The 16460-nt window shown below is 35.9% G+C and overlaps 1 protein-coding gene across 5 annotated transcripts; it reads right to left on the bottom strand.

Moving 5' to 3' along the window:
* Nucleotides 1–302: 302 nt before the first annotated feature.
* Nucleotides 303–5064, bottom strand: LOC104889256 (hypothetical protein). Of its 5 annotated transcripts, XM_057393145.1 has the most exons (8): nt 4287–5028; nt 3609–3663; nt 2486–3241; nt 2097–2382; nt 1699–1908; nt 1390–1563; nt 1098–1295; nt 303–996 (listed from the first exon to the last, which is right to left on the bottom strand). In XM_057393145.1, the coding sequence occupies exons 3-8, from the start codon at nt 2971–2973 to the stop codon at nt 541–543; spliced, it is 1812 nt and encodes a 603-aa protein (XP_057249128.1). In that variant the 5' UTR covers nt 2974–3241; nt 3609–3663; nt 4287–5028; the 3' UTR covers nt 303–540. The 5 variants fall into 5 exon arrangements, with proteins under 5 accessions (XP_057249128.1, XP_010672740.2, XP_010672738.2 ...); XM_010674438.4 differs by lacking the exon at nt 4287–5028 and adding an exon at nt 5049–5064 and having other exon boundaries at nt 2486–3663; XM_010674436.4 differs by having other exon boundaries at nt 2486–3663; nt 4287–5030.
* Nucleotides 5065–16460: the final 11396 nt, after the last annotated feature.

The following is a 16460-nucleotide window of genomic DNA, read 5'->3' as shown; positions in this document are numbered from 1 at the left end:
CATAGAAAAGCAATTAGGTAGATCCAAGTATATGTAGACATGGTTCTAGGTTGTGTTCCTTTCATATCAAAGTAAAAGTGTAAGGAAAAATTGGATCAGCGAGTGTAAATATAATGTGAAATCAAAACTAAACAAGGTTTCCAAGTTAAGGAGGAAAATGTCAAAATAACAACCTTATTAAAAAGCATACTACATGAAAGATGCTAGAATTAGTCTGACCGCCAAAAAGGGTTTCATCAAGAACTAATGAAATTCCTATATTAACATAGAATGAATCCTAACATATAATCCCAAGGTAGATGTTTATTCTTTTTTTTTTTTTTTTTGACATCGAAGATGTTTATTCTTTACATGTTAAGTATAACTCAAAAATGCAATTCCCTATACTCAGCGCGGACACTCAGGCAGCATCATGTATATAACATACGATGTTTGTTCCAGATTCATAATTGTTTCAGCTAGCATACATCCTCACATTACGTATACAATTACAAGAATGAACAAAGGTGGTAGACATAATTTGAGTAACACCTTCAGCATCTACGTAGACCAAACCTCGCGGAGTAGGTCATACCTTGTACTCTCTCCGCAGCTTATTTGTTCCTTAGATTTCAAACACGCATTGCCACCTTGCAAAGTACGAGGCGATGATTGCTCAATGAAAGACTCCAATGGAGAATCTAGATCATCCAATTCGTCATCGCTCATATAACCTTTCTTTTGTACCATAGACACATTCCTTTCAACTTGAGGTTTATTACCTCCTGCCTCGGCAACTTTCTCTGAAACATCATTGGATGATGGAGGAAAGTAAGAAACAATAGGGGCTGCATAAGGGAAGCTTCCAGAAGATTCTCCAGCAAATTTTCGCTCCACAAAACTCTCGGCATTTAGTGCCTCTAAGACCTCTCCAGGTACAGGATCTGGACAGAACTCATCTGGAGTGAAGTAGCAAAGGATCCGTTTGATGACACCCAGATTAATTGAAGGGCAAACCTGAAAACAGTACAATTAATTCAGATTCTTTTCAGTGATGAGTAGAGAATTGATATAAGTGAAATAAAAATCATGTAATTTGCTGCATAATTGTTCTTCACCTCTTTTCTAATAGAGCGGTCCGTAAGCATATCTTTAGGAAGCATCAGGAGCTCACTCAGTTCATTGATAAGGCAGAAACATTTAGTTTTAGCATGTATAATCTGATCATTGTGGTCATTGGTTTCAGGATCATCTGTTGGAAGGGAGTCCATCTCCATGCCAAGATGGTCAGAAAACCACCTAGACCAATTGCCAACCTGGATAAGGAGTAGTAAGTCAGTAAAATCACCCTGACTGCCGAATCCCAGCTAGAGTAAGTAAAAATTAAAAGAGGTTAGATGTGATACATACTGAATTCTTTAGTTGTGCACCAGAGCCAAAGCTGAACTCCCCAGCTGGAATTGGTAGAACTCTCGAGTCTACTATAGGATCTGAAACGGGATCTGTAGGCATCTGATGTGCAGATTCCCGTAGTATGGCATTGAACATAGCCACATCTAACCTTCCAATGCATTGTTCCATCACCTATCAGGAATGCAGGAATAAAATCTTGCTTAGCAAACTATCAGAGAAATACAACAAATGATCTCAAATCTCATGAGAGGCACTACTAGAGAAGACGCAAAAGCAAGAAGCAATGAAACCGCGCAGAATACACACCATCCTTGCCACTACTGGCAGACAACCACATTCATGCCCTGCAGCGCGGACAGGACAAAGCCTAACAAAAGCACTCTGAAATGCATTATTCCATAGTTCAATCGATAACGTTCCTTGTTGATGATCTCCCAATGACGGACCTAACAATTTTCCAATTCTCTTTTGGTTGATCAACTCCTCAATAGGCGATAGCATATTTGGAGTTAGTGCCTGCAGAAAAGAAATAAGCAGATGAACTTCGGTAAGCAAATCATTCAATTCCCATAATCCATCACTTGAAAGTTAGTCTAGGAAAGAAAATAAAATCCTGCAGATTATTGCAATAGAATGTACTCAATTTATAAGGTGTAGGAGTACTTGTGCTGAAAACTAAAAAGGTAAGCCAGCAGTTGAACTACCTGCCACCACACTGACTCAACGACCCGAGAGAAAATCCATGACTCAATTTTTTCTAAAGCAAAGGTGAACGTGCTTGTCTCCTCCCAATCTTCAAACAGCGTGGTAATCTTATTCACTTGCTTTCCACCAAAATTCCCCTTCAAGTTCCTAGAAAACGCATTTCCTTCAGATTTGGTACTACCCTTTGATACATGGAACCTTGCCGGGCTAGTCTGACCAGATGTGCCAAATGTTTGTGAGATGATTTCCCTCAGGACAACAGTGTTAGACAGCCAAAACGTCAACCTTATGTATGAGGGGAGGAAAAACTGCATTAGAATACAATTAAAGCAACGGAGTATTTGAAAATTGATCTCAATAAATACACAGAAAACAGCATTTAACATACCTTGCAACATCATTTCCACAAGTTCTGCTAACCAAAATGAGCCCTGAAACAGTATTTTTAGCAATTGTTGCTCTCTTACTTCGAGTCCAATGTTTGCAAGCATGTATATAAAGTCTAGAAAGGCGTCGAGCTGGTGTATGCACCTTATGAGCGGAGCTGCCATGCTCCGGTATCACAGAATAAAGTGAGATCTCAAGAGCTGCAACTACTCTGAGTTCATCTTCTAGTTTCTCAATCCTATCTTCCATGATCTCAGCCTTCTGTTTTAAGGCTGCTCTTTCCTGCTTGAGTTTCCCATCATCTTCAGCACCAATAGTATGATCATCACCACTATTGCTACTTTTTATGTCATTTGAGGCCTCATCCAACGTATCTTGGTTCAATTCTTCAAGACGCTTATCCTCAGTTACTTCAGAACATTCAGATGATGAGGAATTATTGTTATCAGAAGAGCCTTTTGCAAGTACTTTCAAACCATTGGACTTCATTGGCTTCTGTTTTACACCTGAAATGCTGTTTTCATGAGTACCCCGAACCTTCAATTCACTAGACAGAAGTTCAGATGAACCTGTCTTCGAAATCTTATTTGGAACATCAGACGCTCCTTCTAATTTCTCATCCTCAGCAGGCTGGAAATCGTCCTGGGACGATGTTGAATCTTTCACAGATTCATAATCAGAATCCTCTAAATCGTCATCCTTATCTACAACTGTAGTGGGTTCCTGCGCTTTAGGATCTTGAACTGCCTCCTCTGACCTGTATGCATCATCCACATAATGTATAACAACATTTTCATATACTTCAGGAGACTCTGTGCCCACATTTGTATCACTTATAACACTATTAGATGCTGGCTTAGCACGTGAAGGCTTAGATTGAGATTCTTTTGCATTCAGTGGTCTGCGGCCATTCTCTTGAACCGACTTATTTTCTCTCTTTGGTGTTCTCACAGACTGTTTTGTTTGATTGCTTTTTTGTACTTTCTTCTTCTCTGAGTCCCTCATAGTAATATTTCCCCCACCCCGTCTCACCCAGAAGTATAAGAAACGGTGTGATTAAAAGATGCCTTAAAGGACCTTTGGAAAACAAAGGCAATTCCCAGAAACAAAAAATGGTTTTGCACCTGTATTGTGAATATTCAGCTGATCCTCTTAACACACGCTCAGTCTATATATTATCTGCAAGAGAACATTGACTTATAATCAGCTAGGAATTACAGAAGGATATTATAAAGCAAGAGATGTGCAGAAAACAAATTTCACAAGTAAATTAACAGACCAATACTATGTTATGATTCAAACATCATATACCACTAAGTGATGCAACAAATAATGACACAACTAAAATCACACAACATCATCAAGGATAAGCAAGCGTAAAGGAAAGAAATGAAAAGGCTGACATTTCATCATGCACTCTCCAAAGCAATAAGATCAAATGATGATACGTAACATTATTCAAAATGCTACATTGTCAAGAAAGGACTTTATAAAGGCCGAGGTAGACAAAATGAATCCAAGTGCAAATGATGTTAAAGAAAACAGGACAAAAAAATCAAAGTGCTACTTGTGGAACAACTTCCTCTAGTCCCCACAAATGGGAATGTGTTCTACATTACGACAGTATCAAACATTTACCACGTTCGAAATAAGCCATATCATATCTACAAACTACAAGAGATATAAACCCTTGGTTCCAAGAGTTATAAGAGTGCTCTTAGCAAGATTGCAATAAAAGCAACATTTCATCATCATGACTCCTAAAAGCGAGCTATCTCTATGTTACTATGATGTTAACCAACCTCAAAGCTAATTTGTGCCTTCAATTAACTTATGAATGATGATTCCAGTTGTAAAGAATATTTCATGAGCACCATTTTTAAAAATCTGCATTCGCAACATCGTATTCTTTGTGCATTTTCTAACTCATCTATGAAGTATGAGTTTATGACCAAAATACATAACACACAAAAGCAAAATGAACAAATCAAACTTCTAAATAGAATACAATCCAAAAGGACAAAAAAATTAGCATATGAAGAACATTGGAATTATTTAAAATTGCCACTCCACACCCACCATTAGAAAACCAAAAAGGGCATCTTCATCGAATCTGGAAAGTGATTGGTTACTAGATGCAGAAACCATTTTATATTGCCATTTAAGCACCACAACCACCCACCAAAAAAAGAAGGTAAAAAGAAAAAAAAAAGAAACCGACACCCACAACCGACAATAATTCTTCCCAGAATAATTTGAAATTGCACATCACAATTCACACATCAAAATTGTTTGAAATTATACTAAAAGATCATTGTGATCACTAACCCTACAAATTTCTCAATTCTATTAATCCAAAATTCTAGCAAAGAAAACAAGAATCTAATAACAGCATTTGATCTTGGACAAACATGGTATCAAACACATACACATAATAAGATGAAAAAACAGGGGATACAGAGATGCATAAGCATATAAAAATTTCATCAAACACATTGCAATCAACTAATAACAGCATTAATCCTACAAAAAAAAAAAAACAACAAAAAAGATTGAATCTTTACCAGAACCAGAACTTGAAAACCATATGAAACTTACCAAAATCTTTTTTCACCTAGAAAAAACACACATATGACATAATATATACTATATATATAGTGACATATATACCCAACAACAAAAGAAAGTGATAGCAGCAGATTAAGACAATTTAACAAGTCATAAAAGATAAAAAAATGTAAAATTCAAGAAAAAAACTGGTAATGCGAAGTAAAAAAAAACAAAATTTTAGATGCAGTTATCAGGGTAGTCAATTTTCAAGAAGAAAAAGAGGTACAGATAATAATAAAAACGACAAACCAAAACAATGGAAGAAAGCTGTACTGATAGAAAAAGAATGCAAGAGAAATGGATATAGTAGAACTAGTTAAAGAGAGAGAGGAGAGAGAAACTTGCCGAAGAACAGTGGTTTTTTTTACCCAAGGGTCAGTTTTAAGGGTAAAGAAAAAGATAGTACAAGGAGAGAGAATTATTGGGGATTGCCAGTGTTTAGTGTTTCAGTTTAGACCTCGAAATTCGAGTCTCTCAGTCGTTTTCAGTTTTCTAACATTTAAAGGAGGAAGATGAAGAAGTGGGAAGGACTAAGGAGAGCACGTTTTCCTTGCAACTTCGTATGGAGTTTTGAGTTTGCTGTGTTTTCGGGGTGGAAGTGGAAGTTACTATATCTGACTCATGAAATGAGGGGACTGGAGAGTGGGGAGTGTGGTTAGAGTAAGTTCGTTGGATGATCTACAAGTTTGATCATGAGAAAAGAGCGAAAATAATATGATAAAGAATTAGGAGAGAGAAAAAAAAAAAGGAGAAAGAAGGATGAATAGTTGGATCATAGCTAGAGCTCATGAAAGAAAATAAATGACAGGTACAACCGTACAAGCATGATCAGTTGATAGCCATTTAATGGGCTCAATTATAGCAATCCAACAATTGAAAGACCTAAAATGGTAGATCATACATTGGAGATAAAAAAACCGATAAAAATCTAAATTTTTCGATCAACCATTATGTATGCTCTATATGAATTTTGTCCAAATTCACCTAAATACTTGAATGGATCGAGGTTTGCAATAACTTATCATGCATCAAAAATCAAATCATATAGTCAATTTTCATTTGATTTAGTCAATTTTCGTTTCATATAGTCAGTTTTTGTATGATATAATTACCTTTCGTATAGTTAATTTTCATATAATGTATTTAATTTTATGATATAATCAATTTTCATATGATGTAGTCGGGTTTTTTTTTATAATATACAACTCAGTTTTTTGTGACATAAAATCGGTATGGGTGCACGATAAATCATTGTAAATCCGATCCACCAAGACGTTCTCATTTTTTTATTTGTTAAGATCATAAAAAAAAAGGTGAGATTTATAGTAAAAGGAAGTACTCTAATACAATTGATTGATAAAATAGTGGATTGAAAAATAAACATTTGAAATCAAATCATAAGTTGAATTTTTGTAAACAACTTTTTTTTTTATATATAAAAAAAGCTACATTTCTCGTTTAGTATAATATGTTTATAACGATGTTATTCTGAACAATAATTATATATTGTAGTGAAAAGTATATATTTTAAAATAGCACGGTTGTTTGTTCGGAATAAAAATGTTTAGAACGGTTTTAATTTAGGCTTTTTCTTGTGTTATAGTAGTATTGTAATACTCCGGCATCCCAAAATATAGTTACTGTTTCTTTTTACACAGTCTTCAAGACGTACATTTGACCTATAATATTTTTTTATTTCGTATTAATAAAAAATATATAAAAAGTTGATATTATGAATGTATGGGTTGAGACGAATTTAACAAGACCATATATGAGTATTTTTTTCTATACATTAATGAGAATATTTGGTCAAATTTTGTAAATTTAACTCTTAAAATAAAAACAAAAACTATATTATGGACAGATGGAGTAGTAATTTAAATTAATTAACGTAGTAAATAGAATAACTGAACTTCTATTCATCGCCCTACTATTACTTAAAATCGCCCAAAAAAAATTTAAAATTACATTTATAACCTTTTTCTTTTCTATTCTTAAATCACCACCACCACTCACCTCCTGTTGGCTACCACCACCACCACTCATCTCCTGTTGGCTGCCACCACCACCCACCCACCTCACTCCACCATCCCCACCTCCATCTTGAATCACCCTTCTCTCTCCTTCTTCAACACCATGTGTACCACCACCCATCCACCTCACTCCACCACCCTCACCTTCACTTCTTTTCGTGCACACAACCACCACCACCTATTTTCCCACTGCCACCTGCGACGTCCACCACCTCCACCTCCACGCACACGCTGAAGAAAACTCAATTTTTTTTAAAATGCGAACGTCCGACCAGGACGTTCGCCCCATGGTTCGAACGTCCGGCCAGGACGTTGTGGCCATGGGGCAAACGTCCTAGCGGGACGATCGCCCCATGGCCAGAACGTCCTGGCCGGACGTTCGAACCATGGGGCGATCGTCCTGGCCGGCGTTCGCATTTTTAAAAAAAATTGAGTTTTCAATAAAAATGTGTTGCTGTTGAAAGATTCAAGATCAGAAGTTTACACTCTTCTTGCAAGGTACAAAATTTTAGCATAAAGTAGAACCAAGCTTGCATACTTTGAAATACGAACTTTACATGTTAACATGCTTATCACATACCATTGGGAAGTAATGAATATAATTTGAAGAACACTGTACCAGAGTCTGTAATAAGCAAGTTCTAAGAAATTCAAGTCCAAGATGTCAAACAAGAACAATAGCAGTTGTAGAAGGATAACAATGAGTCCAAATACAATGAAAGCTGAACAAGAAATTCAATGCCGAACGTTTGCGTTTTTTAAAAAATTGAGTTTTTTTAGCGTGTGTGGAGATGGATGTGGTGGACATCGCAGGTGGCAGTGGGAAAATAGGTGGTGGGGGGTGGTGCGTGGTGTGGAAGAAGGAGAGGGTGATAGGGCAGTGGTGGTGGTGGGGGTGGTGGGTGGTGTGAAAAAGAGAAGAGGGTAAAAGGGCAGTGGTGGGGGTGAATACCGGGTGATGGGTGGTGGAAAAGAGGAAAGGGTAAAATTGTCTATAAAAATAAATTTTGGGCGATTTTAAGTAATTTCATGGCGATGTTTAACAATCCTCATAGAATAAGTGTTAATGTGTTAAAGAAAAGAAGAAAAGAACAAGTGTTATAGTATTAAAAAAACAAGAACAAGTGTTGGTGTAAATTGTAAAATAATGGGTGGTAGTGAAATCGGAAGTTGTGGGATTGCAAAAGTGTAACTGACTTTGAGAAGAGAGAGAGAGAGTGGGGGCCGATGGGTGAGTGTTTGACTGTCTGTTACTATGGAAATAGGAAATAGGAAATAGATATTGTTTGAGGTGACCGGGAAAATGGGTGTCGGTGCGGGTGAATTATATGACTGTCTACTTCACTGTTTGGTTGCGCCTCTCTGCTTTCTTACCAGTTACACCTAATGACCTAAATACTTTCATCATTAATACTAAAAATAAGTTTTTGTCAAACAAGCCCAAATAAAGTAGGTTTTTTGGTACAAATGATAAGTATTAGATGGCTTTAATTCAAACTGGATACATAAATAAAATTGATTATAATATAGAAAATTGACTGTATCAAACAAAATTAATGATATAACAAAGTGATAATGTCATACCGTAATTAACTACATAAAATGTGAATATATCATACTTCCTCCGTTTCTAAATAAGTGCAACATTTTTTGTTTTCACGTTTGCCAATGCATTATTTTAACCAGTAATATCTTCAATTATCAATAAGTAAAAATTATAAAAAGTTGATATTAAAAAAATTCACATTTAGACGAATCTAACAAGATCCCACATGACTATGTTTTTCCTAAAATGCAAATCACTAAAGCTAATTGAAGTTCAAACTGTGAATAGTAAACACTATGCAAATGTTGCACTTATTTAGAAACGGAGGAAGTATAAGAATTGATTATGTCAAAAAAAAATTTGACGACTATATTATACAATACTTAGTATGCAGTAATTGGACACCGAGCTCATTAGAAAAATTATTATAGGAAAACATCTAAGAATTTTTTTTCCTATGGAAATATCAAATAAGCACTTTCGGTAACAGCTTAAGACCATATATCAAATAAGTTAACCTTTTGAGTTTGACAAAAAAAAAGTGCAATTAATATTCTACAAAGCTAACATAGTCCCACCAACACTACCCAATCTTTCTCCTCTAAACCCTATGTTGTACAACTTATTTTAACTTAATTAACTAGTTATTAGGCCCGGGCTATGCCCCGGGTAAGAAAATTTTCATTTATTAATATTGTACTTTGATATAATAGCACTAAATACTAATTGGTCTAGTGGTTAAAACTTTAGTGCATGAACTTGAGGTGCTATGCCCCGGGTAAGAAAATTTTCATTTATTAATATTGTACTTTGATATAATAGCACTAAATACTAATTGGTCTAGTGGTTAAAACTTTAGTGCATGAACTTGAGGTCACAGGATCAAAACCTATACTATGCAATTTCTATCTTTTTTTTTATTGTACATGGATTACATGATCTAAAACTCCCTAGGGAGAGCGCCACGTGGCACCGTTCCTGGTTTACACACGCCTTTTAATATATTAGTATAGATAGATATCTTATGAGATAAGATTAGATAAAATAAGATAAGATAAGAATTTATGTTCAACTGCTCGCAAAATCATATCTTTGATGAAGAGTTAGGGCAACAATCCTAAAATTTTGTTGAGTGAAGAATCGAGTGACGAAGGACAAAAAGACAAGAAAAAGAAACACGAAGAGAAACTTGAGTATTGAGGTTAATTTCATTGCATGTCATCTATGAATCACACGATACACACTTTACCTGTTATAGTAGTTCACTCTTCCCAAAGGACCAATCTCAACAAATAGCCTACAAAATTTGACTTGTTAGCATTTTTTGAAAAAGAAGTAAGGAGAAACCTTGATAAGTTGGAGGAATAAAGGAAATCCCAACTTAGAGAATCATCGATCACATGACCTCTTGAAATCGGGAGGAAAGCTCTAATAACTAGGTTATCCCTCACTCTCAACTTTTGGCCTAGCATTAGTTAATTGATACTTTGATTTCTTCCTTCTATATTTTATTACATAATATTAAGAAAATATAGAATTACTTATTGAAACAAACCTAAAAAGATGAATTTTTTTTAGCAAATCTGTGTTACCATGAGCATACACTAGTACAGAATCAACGACTTGCGCCGGATGCGAGGCGCCCATTTGCGTCAGACATGGGTCCGACTGCAAAGGTCTCGACGCAAATTAGGATTCAAGATCTGCGTCGGACAACGATGCGACGCAGTTGATAAGCTATCTACGTCGGACCCGCCCAACATGCGACGCAAATTGTCTTTCATCTGCGTCGCACATTGACCAACATGCGATGCAGATGGGGACAGCAACGCAGCAAAGCCATAGTGATTTGCATCGCACGTTACTCTATGTTTGACGCATATTAACCATTTTTATTTTAAAAAAGTCCATTTGCGTCGGACATGGTCTTGCATCTGACGCAAATGGATAATTTTTTGTTAAAAAAAAATAAATTCACCTACACATGAACAGAGAAAGGGGAGGAAGTGAAGGGGTAATGGTCAATCTGTGCGTACCCCAGCCCAGAACACAGAAAACTGCAAACTGTCACGCAGTTCACCGCTGCTGCTGTATATTGTTAAATTGTGGGACTCTACTATATATTCTTGAAGAATGAATACGAAGTTTGAATCTATACAAAATTAATTGATAAATATACAAGAATAACAAAATGCATGCACAATTAAATCCTGAATTCACTAATCGAAGGAAAGATAACACAGAGCGGCGAAATTTAAAACGAATCGAATCAACTTCACTAAAAATGAAATTCAACAAAACTGACATAAAACACAACAATCTCTCCTAATCAACCTCTACAAAATCAATAGAAGCAATCAACCATAATCTATACATAATAAAAAATTTAAAAAACGAAATTAAAAACTTAATTATTCAGATCTAACATACAAAAACGAAATTGAAAAACTGAACATAAAAAAAAAAAATCAGATCGAACATACAAGAATGAAATTACAGTAAATATATTAAAAAAACCTAAATCGCCAAGGTAAGATCGAACTTCGTTCTCGGACTTCTTCAAATCTCGTTGTTCTTCAAATTTCGTTCTTGAATTTGAGAAAATAGTAGCGATAAAACCGCCCTTTAATTTGGGAAAAAAATCAATTAAAAATCGATAGCAGCGAGGAATTCGAAGGACTCGTTGGTGGCAGTGGTTATTGGCATTGCCTTGTCGGAGGATTCAGTGGTTGTTGTTGTCGTCGGTGTTGTCGAAGCATTCATGAATTGTGAAGGAAAAGAACTGGTCGTCGGTTGTTGTTCGTTGTTATTGTTCGCCGGAGAGAGAGAGAGAGTTTGAGCTGTTTGATTTTGGCCGGTCGATTTGTGTTGAAGATAATCAAGATCTACTTTTGTTAGGTTAGAGGGTGAGAAGGAGAGAGAGTAGCGGCGCTTAGAGAGAGAGAGTAGGGAAGTTTTAGGTTAGAGGGTGAGAGGAGTGGGCGTGTAATGTTAGAATATTTTAAGTGTTTAATTTGTGGGCTGTGGGCTTGCGTCGGATGGGACCATGGGTCCGACGCAATTTATTCTTTTGCAACGCACCATAGGATAGTACGACGCACATAGTGTGAATTTTTTTTATCAAAGAGGAGACGATCTGCTTCGTATGCTCTAGGTGGTCCGACGCACATTGAGCTTTTGCAATGCACCAGAGGCACGTGCGACGCATATAGCTCGTACTGGTGCTCACGTACCCATGTTGTGCGTCGCACTCCTCCTTGCATGCGACGCAAATTACGTTATTGCGTCGTTTCCGTTTCAGTGCGACGCAAATGGGGTTATGCAAATCGTCCTTTTTCTACTAGTGATAGTACACCCATCCCAATTAGAAATATTTTGGTATTGTAGTACATAATTTAGCCCAAGCATAAAAAAGAAAAAAGCCAAACTGATTTTCTCTTTCCTATTTTTCTTTTCTTTCTCCTATTTTTCTTCTCCTCTTTCTGTTGCATTTCTCTATCCTCTCCCATTTATCTCTCTCAATTTTAATGTTTGATTCATTGTTTTCCTTAAATATTGAATTATTTTCTTTAATGTTTGAAGATTCTAAAGAAGGTATTATTCGATAATCTAACTTTTTTACTACCTTATTATTATTGATAATTTGCTGCATAATAGTCAATTGAAAATATTGGGGATAAAACCCTTATTTCCATGTGTCATGTGCGGACAGATTTTTTCGTCGCTACACACTGCCTACTAGCGTCACAATCACGTTGGACAACTAGTCAAGGCACCCAATATGCTGGCTAGGCTATGTGTTACAAAAATTGCTAAGTGTGGAAGCTAGAGCGCAAGAGGAATGCTTTGTATTGATGGCTAAAGAATACAAGTGAAGAGCTTTCTTGGATGATGTACATGGGGAATGCCTATTTAAGGACATCCATCCAAGCCTATCCTAATTCTCTTATCTTCTCTTCTCTTCTCTTAGTGAGTTGAATTTAGTGGGTTGCATGCATTGACGCACGACACAGCGCCGCCACCACCACATTCTCTCCTCCTCTTCCGGCAATTCCCCTCTCTCACTCTCTCTCCTTGTTTTCATTTTTTTTTACTTTTCAAAAAGATTAATGCAAGTGATTCTTTTCTGGTTTTTGTTGAAATTTCGAAAGGTATGGTTCTGCTGATTGACGTTAATGGAATAATGGACTAAAAATATTTGGATCAAGTTCATTTTTAATTATAACTAGAGTTTCATTTAGTTGATTTAAGGTAAGAGTGAATGTAGGGGTGGGGGTTGGGGAGGGTAGGGGAGAGTGAGCAGGGGTGGTGAGGGTTGAGGAGGGTTAGGAAGGCTAGGCAGGGGATGAGGGAAGGTTAGGGAGGGTGTGGGGGGATGGGGAGGGTGCGTGTCTCTATGTGATTTGAATATTTGACTTTCTTGCATGTGTATGTAATCAAATAATGATTGATACATTATAATTATTGGTTGTGTTTGATTATTAGAGGTCTTCTTGAATGAGATGTGTCGTACTTGGATGTATGGTAGTCGTGAATCGATTGAGTTTGTGAATGGGGTCTCGAAATTTTGTAAATCTTCATTACAATATCAAGCATCATCTGGAGCAGTCGACTTTTATTGTCCTTGTGTCAATTGTGGAAATGTGAGCAAGGTCAGTAGTATACATTTGCTTAGGAAGCATGTCTTTCGTCGTGGGTTTAGGCTTCAATACTATGTATGGGTTTGGCATGGTGAGGATGGGAAGTATATAAGAAGCTCTAGAGTAATGAGCGATGTATGTGAAGAAAAGAAGGATTTAGAGCTCGTTGATTTTTAGGCTTGCATTTGTTGTTGGTCGAATTTCGGGAACGTAAATGTGATTTTAGGCTTATTTTGGCCTTTTTGCATCCAATTTGTACTTCTCGAGTCATTTAACTCCAAATTCTTTTTGAACATGATAATATGAGGTATAATATAACTAGTGTGTAGATTTTTAGGCTTGCATTAGTTGTTGGTTAAATTTCGGGAATGTAAATGTGATTTTGAGCCTATTTTGGCCTTCTCGCGTCCAATTTATACTTCTCGAGTCATTTAACCCACAATGTTTTTGAATATGATAATATGAGGTATAATATAAGTACTGTGTAGATTTCTAGGTCTGCATTAGTTGATTGAATTTCGGGAACGTAAATGTGATTTTAGGCCTATTTTGGTCGATTCACGTTCAATATGTACTTCTCGAGTCATTTTACCCCAAATTTTTATTGAACATGATAATATGAGGTACAATATAACTAGTGTGTAGATTTTTAGGCTTTCATTTTTTGTTGGTCGAATTTCGGAAACGTAGATGTGATTTTAGGCCTATTTTGGCCTTTTCGCATCCATTTATTAGATTTTGAGTCGTTTAACTCCTTTTTTTTTTAATATGACTATATAAGGTATAATATAACTACTGTGTAGATTTTTAACCTTCAATTTATTGTTGATTGAATTTCGGAAGGTATGTAATTTTTAGAACTATTAACTACAGTAAATGATTGAATTTTTATATTATGTGTTTTATTCCTTGGTTGTTTTGCAAGGTTTATATGAATAAAAGTTTGAAGGCCTTCACCACGGAGGAATTAAATGAAGTTCGGGATAAGTTGACGACTTATCTTTGTGACGATTGCTTATGATATACATGTTGGGAGGATTTTGCGATATAATTAGCTAGATCTAGTTGGTATTTTCATTTGTTATATAGTTTTTAGTTAATTAATATGTTGGTATTTTATCAATTCTATGTACACTTTATACATTATTAAAATATATTTAAAGTTAATTACGTTGAAGCCCTTGTGATATTATTATTACATTTCGATTTTTTTTGGAAGGGAGGTGTTGGGCTGGAGGGCTACCACGGTGGATGCAGGGCTGGGATGCTAGACTGGGCTAGGGGGCTACTAGCAGGGGGTGCAGGGACTGGGCTAGGGGGGTGCAGGACTAGTAATTGAATGATTTCAATGTTTGATTATATTTGCGATTGTATAATAGCTGTTAGAAAATTATTTCCTAACATTTCGCTATATACATCTATATATTTTTACACCGATCCAACCTGACTCCTGGTCATATCTATAATACTCCTAAATGAGTACAATTTAAAAAGTGAACTACAAGAAAACTATCCTCTCCCCTTTCTTTTCTCTTATTCTTTCGTCAATGATTGTTATCCAGAGTCCAGACAAAGGAATAGTAAATCCTCCAATTGGTACCAGCTCATTAAAAAGGAAAAGAAAACGCCATGGTTGCCGTCAAGCGATATGGACCCCCTCAATAGATCCCAAGTCTAATACAGCGTATTATCTTCTTGTGTCTGCTGTTACGGAAAATAACAATAGGATATTTGATACTTGTCCCCGTCAGGCCGTCAAAGTTCAAACCCAAGTACACTCAAGTCCAAGTTTTTTTTTTAAAAAGAAAATTAAGCTTCTATATTATTGTGTTTGGAATTGGGCTAATAATAATTAGTTTCATAATTTGGTATTTTTATCCCCATTGAAGTTAAATGCAACGTTATTATAATCTCTCAAATTAGAGATATGACAAAATGTTTTAGATGCCAGATAATTTTATCGAACTTCACAAAGAATGAATCAAAATGAGCTAATGCGCTAGAGAAGCAAGGAGCGGAAGCTACACCAAAAGTGCCGATGGATCGGAGGTCGGTCGGGTGGGGCTCCATCCGCCACCCAATTTATGCGTCACCCAATCTACCCTTCATCTCCATGTGATCCATCCGTTATTCATGGATGAAATTGGGTACGTCGGGCGATGAATAGGGTGAAAAAAAGTATACAAATATATTGTCGTGCATTGTAATTAAAATCAAGATACTTTGATAAAGTGATTATTATATTAAAATTTTGATACATTCTTGTAATATTTGTTCCTTTTTCCTGACAAAAAATCATAATTCAACCAAAATGTTGTTTATAGACATCAAACTATTAACATTTATGAATATATATGTGTGTAAAATTTTATTTTTATATTCATATAACAGATGGATGGATTGGTACGGTGATGGATAGGGCAATGGGTTGGATGGACATCCGATCCGTCAACCAATTCATCCATCATTCGTTTATCATCCATTTAAATTTGGGTTTTCGTTCATATATCTAGATCGCATGAACGATTACATCGGATTTGGATGAAATTGCCATCCTTATACACCATATATGAGCTAATGCTCCAACCTCAGTGTCCATCCTTGCACTCTTGCAACCATGCAAAAAAGAAAAAGAAAAGTTCATATGTATTTCTTTTGAATTAAAGTTTTATCAAATAAAGTAATTGTTTACAAAACTCTCTCTTTTTCAGATATTTTGTTAGTTCTTTACAAATTATCCTTTTAGGAATTAAAGCATAATTGTGCCGGTTATATAAGGGGCCAAAGTTTTAAAAAAATACAATATAAAAAGAAAAGAATGGTAGACAGTCAGACAATCTCTTAAACTTAAAGATTAGAGGAAAGTTCATATCGATTTCCAAGCAAGTTGATCATATATATTCATTCATACTAGAATATCACATGCTCTGGACGTGCCACCAACTAGCAAATCTTTATCTCTTTCTTACAATTATCATAAACAGCAATACAGCATCATCAAGCGCAATACCACGTGATTTTGCTCTTCCATCCCTGACAACTGAACTAACATTTCCCCACTTTCTGGCAAACTTCATGCTATAATATATAAGCAGGCCAATTTCGGAGTAAAATAGGATTCAAACACAAGCATACTCCATAATCCAT

The sequence above is a fragment of the Beta vulgaris genome, chromosome 3 (assembly GCF_026745355.1).
Source record: "Beta vulgaris subsp. vulgaris cultivar EL10 chromosome 3, EL10.2, whole genome shotgun sequence".
Lineage (NCBI taxonomy): Eukaryota > Viridiplantae > Streptophyta > Magnoliopsida > Caryophyllales > Amaranthaceae > Beta > Beta vulgaris.
This window is presented reverse-complemented; position numbering and strand designations above follow the sequence as displayed.